General features: G+C 39.2%; 1 protein-coding gene across 1 annotated transcript in view; it reads right to left on the reverse strand.

Moving 5' to 3' along the window:
- LOC118326299 (collagen alpha-1(V) chain-like) overlaps positions 1–1,766 on the reverse strand; it is a gene marked incomplete at its 5' end in the record, with an annotated part of 10,475 nt that extends 8,709 nt beyond the window's left edge. The window contains 4 exon segments of the mRNA XM_035659279.1: positions 248–301; positions 379–432; positions 1,566–1,619; positions 1,713–1,766. Of these exon segments, the coding sequence (XP_035515172.1) occupies positions 248–301; positions 379–432; positions 1,566–1,619; positions 1,713–1,760 (210 nt within the window).
- Positions 1,767–4,958: the final 3,192 nt, after the last annotated feature.

Genomic DNA, 4,958 nt, shown 5'->3' on the forward strand with positions numbered 1-4,958 from the left:
GTAGAAACATGGCGGACTCTGTAAAAGAGACACACTCTCTGTGTAGATAAAAAAATTTGAAGGTAACTAAAACACAAGGATTATATTCCGGTAATTATACACTAATGAAAAAACATACCTATGAATATTATATTCCATCTGACAATAGATCCCCCTAAAAGGTACACACTGGACCTTTAAAGTCAAAGTTATGACTGGTGCAGGTAACAGCTGATACAGATTGTCACAATCAAAAGCCACAACTGACCTTTTCTCCCAGCCTTCCTCTTATGCCTCTATTTCCAGCTTTCCCTCTTTTTCCCTTTAAGAAGAAACAACAATAGATTTTAGAAAGTGATTCAAGTTTATACACGTTAGATGTCAGATGTGTCATCTTACCTTCTTCCCAGTGCGTCCATCCTTTCCTGGACGTCCACTTTTTCCATCATCTCCCTGAAATAAAATCCACCGATTTGTTTCATGTCAGATTCAAGGCATATTTTAAGTGCAACTCATAAGTAGCAATATGTCACATTAAGCCGAATTCTGGTTTAGCCTCATCTTTACCTAAAGGTTTACATGCTTGTTATATAAATATGATACGAATAATCATAATAATAATGCCCAAGCAGCTTTATTCAGGGTTTATAAATGCAATGTTGTATAAATGTATGAATGTTTTGTAGTTGTTACAGCATTAAAACTTTAAGTAATTTTAACTTCATTATTCCAAAACATTTTTAAGACCTGTCAAAATCATATTTAAGACAGCTGAGATATTTTAAAAAGGGCCTAAAATTCAGATTTTAAGTTTTTCACTTTTTAAGACAACTTGGACACCCTGTTTATTAACTGCATTACAACAAATATCCATCTCATTATGTAATTTACTCTAATAGTAAGTGTGAAACTCCTTTTTTAGACAAAGGGAATATAATTTAATTAATAATTATTTTTTATAAATTAAATACATATTTACATATACAGTTTCATATTTACAGAGAATTTGCTTGAAATGTTTTCTTTGCTTTTACATTGATATCACAATAATTACTTTGAGAACAATTATTTGAATACAAATTTGGGAAGCTTGATCTGAAACAAGTAACAAGTTTGTGCTTATTTTTCCTCTTAAAAAATCTTTTTTGTGACTTTATGGACATAACAGCATCATAATTCAAGATGTTTCTCAAAAAAGCCCTCATACTTAAAGGATAAGGCTTGCAGTATTCTATATATTTGCAGTTGTCAATGAAAACAATTTTTTTAATCCGTCTCTTAATACTTTCTGACAACCCTACCCTGTCTGCTCCAAGTCCATATGTTTTAATTAAAGACATAAATCTAAGTAACAAGAGATCTCAAGCTGTGATACACGATTAATAGTATAGTAGTATTTATTGTTGTTTTAGGTTTGCACATGGGCTTTGCTGACAAGAATAATATTAGCAGTTTTGTTTAATCTTAAGTTATCTGTAACTTATCTTTTAATTACTGAAGATGTTTTTTATTTGAGATACAATGTGATGTGAGAAAATAATCTTTCAGTATACATACAGCATGCAGACAAAGAAGTTTGAGCTGACCTTTTGACCTTTTTTTCCTTTTCTTCCCTCCAGCCCAGGTCTACCCATTGGTCCCTGAAGGCAATACAGATGAAGGTGGTGAATCTTACTGTAAGAGTATTCAGATTACTATACATACTTGTGTGACATATAATGTGTGTGTCTGACCTGATGTCCTTGAAGGCCAACAGGACCCTGAAGTCCCATGTCACCCATGACACCCTGGAAAATGGAAACACAACAACGAGTTTATTAGGGCTACACAACACTGGTATTAAAAGATTTTGTATGGTAATGTTAGTCTTGGTGCTTATGACTACATTTCCCATAAACCCTGCTGCGTTCAGTTCCATCTCTCTCTGATAGACATATTCAGTGAAGGAGGGCTGGCTTCATGCCTGTGGAGCACAGTCTGAAACACACTGTGTGGTTCACAACCTGGGGGTTGGCATCCCCACTTGCCAAATCTTAATGGAAGATGTGAGGCCTTCTTGATTTTAAGGCACAGAATCACTTTACTCAGCTGTATTAAAACACCTACTTTATGAATGACTGGTGATAATGCGGTGCCACCTGTTACAGGGTCCTGATGTCCCTGCCAGGCAAATAAAGACTTCCAGGCGATTAGCCAGGACCAGAGGTAAGACCAGGATCCCATTGCTGGAGGTGCACAGATTTGCTGAACATCCAGAAGATGTGCCACTGCAGATGACATGGACATTTATGACAAAAGGGATGACTTTGAAAACTTTGGATAAAATTAAAGGCCTACATGACATGCCAGTGTTCATCTAAAGATACAGTTGTGTTATATTATGGAATAGAATGCATATTGAAAGACCTGTCTCATATTTTCGCAATACTGGGTTAATAATTTCACTTAGCAACAAAACTAGCCTCTCTATAAGTTTTGCTGGGCGAAAAAAATGACAACAGCCAGTTGTGTGGATCTTCTCTTGCTGACAGTTACGTTTCCATGAATGATTTGCGGTAACCTTTATTTTTTATTGAACTTTGCTTTACGACAGGGGACACAAATAGAGCATTTAATAACAATAAAAAAAATTATCACTAATTTCATGTTAGAAATTAAATGGCCTTCACTGCTGCTCACTGGTGCTCTGCCAGAAAGGCTTTTTAGCGTGCTTAATTTAAAGCCTCTATTTTAGCCAAATCATAATCTTTTCCTACACCCATTCCATGTAGTTTTGTTCGGTCTAAACCTAACCAACTGCTACGTGTAAAACTGTAAGATAATTTAAAAAGTAACATAAGTAAAAGAAATGCTCACACGGGGAGCTCAAACCTCCCCCCCTGTCTCGGCGTTCAGCGTCCTGTGATTAACAATCATCCACAAATACTTTATTGTTATACTGTGTGTAAGCTTTTGTCATGAGGCTTTCTGCTACATTACTGGATGAGCATGAGCGCCTGGACAATCCTAGCTGCTGGAATGCTTACACAGGACCTTGGTTTTATGCCAAGAAAAGCGCCTGTATTCAATAATAGGTAGGTTTTGTTCATATTGCCGAAGGCATTTGGGTCAGAAATTGCTATTATGAGGAGCTTGCTAAAACCGTAATATGTACAAGAATATTCTATAGCAGGACTGTGCCAGTCTTTCGATCAGATGTCTTGTAAGACATTAGGTTGATCAGCAATGACAAATGTTTTAAATGTTATCTTGAGAACCCAATTAAAGACAGGCCCTCGTCATAATGCTATTTTTGTTTCTGGCACTGTGCAGTATTAACACCACTAAATAGACAAACATAAAGTATGGCAGCTTAATTAATTTTGGTGAGCGAAATAAGAAATTTTAGATGATGATAGAAATAAGACTCGCAAGAAGAAAAACACATTTCTGTGAGAGCTGCTTTATTGAATACCACCAGCTTCACCTTAAATTGAACTGTCCAATCAAGGAGGAAACATTTCATATTTTGTTGATTATTTTAAAATTCTAATTACTTAAACACTATTTTCAGCATTCTATATGTTATGTGAATCTCCCTATAAAAGTAACAGAAGGTTATGGAGCTTTTGGGTCTATACAGTAGTCTCCCAACTTTTTTCACCTAGGGAGCCCTTTTCTATCATTGGAGTAAAGTGACATGTGAATTATGTGGTTATACAACTCAATCAGCCATTTTTTGTGAGCACTGACAGGTTGAAATGATAACACTGATTACTGTTATCATGGGGCTCCTGGTCAGTGGGTGGATATATCAGCAGCAAGTGAACATTTCATCCTAAAGTTGATGTGTTGAAGCAGGGAAAAAATGGGCACGGTTGAGGATTTTGAAGTGACTTTGACAAGGGGCCCATGTGATGGCCTAGACGACTGGTCAACATCTCCCAACCTGCAGCTCTTTGGGGTGTTCCCGGGTCTGCAGAGGTCAGTACCTATCAAAAGGGCCTCCAAGGAAGGAAAAGAACCGGAGACAGGCGTCCATGGGGGGGGCCAAGGCTCATTGATGCACATGGAGTAAAGGGGCCCGTGTGGTCTGATCCAATAGATGAGCTACTGCTAGCCCTCAAACTGCTGAAACGTTAATGCTGGTTCTGATAGAAAGGGGTCAGAACACACAGTCAGAGCAGTCGTTGCTATTGGGCTGGTGTAGCTGCAGACCAGTCAGGGTGCCCATACTGAAGCCTGCCTACTGCAGAAGTGCCTACAATGGGCACCATGAGCATCAGAACTGGCCCACAGAGCAATGGAAGAAGGTGGCCGGGCGGATTGAATCTGTTGTCTTTGATATTTGGTGGATGGCGGGTGCCATATGCGTCATATGCCTGGCGAAACACATGGGCACCAGATGCCACTAGCGGGAAGAAGGCACAAGCAGCGGAGCCAGGGGTGTGATCTTTTGGCCAATGTTCTGCTGGGAAACCTTGGTCTGCATTCATGCATACTTGCCGATGATACTTTGACATGTAGCTACCTAAGCATTGGTTGCAGACCATGTACACTCTTTCATTGAAACGGTATTCCCTGCGGTGCAAGTGGCCTCTTCCAGTAGGAAAAATGTGCCATGGCCACAAACAGAAAATGTTCAGGCAGATGGTTTTGAAACACAACGAGTTCAAGGTATGACTCCAAATCCCCAGATCTCCAATCCAATGGAGCCTTCTGTGGATGTGCTGGACAAGAAGTCCCAATCCCATGGAGGCCCCACCTCACAACTTACAGGACTTAAAGGATCTGCTGTAACGTGTTGCGTGCCCAGATACCACAGCCACACCTTCAGAGGTCTAGTGAGTCCTTGCCTCAACGATTCAGGGCCTGTTTTTGCGCGCAAAAAGGGGTGGGACCTACACAATATATAGGCAAGTAGTAGTAGCTTAGTAGTAGTAGTAGTACGTGGTAGTAGTAGTATAGTAGTAGTACGTAGTGTATATTGAAGTTTGCTT

Source organism: Morone saxatilis, unplaced genomic scaffold (assembly GCF_004916995.1).
Source record: "Morone saxatilis isolate NCDOM2014 unplaced genomic scaffold, NCSU_SB_2.0 Contig16, whole genome shotgun sequence".
In the NCBI taxonomy this organism is placed as follows: domain Eukaryota; kingdom Metazoa; phylum Chordata; class Actinopteri; family Moronidae; genus Morone; species Morone saxatilis.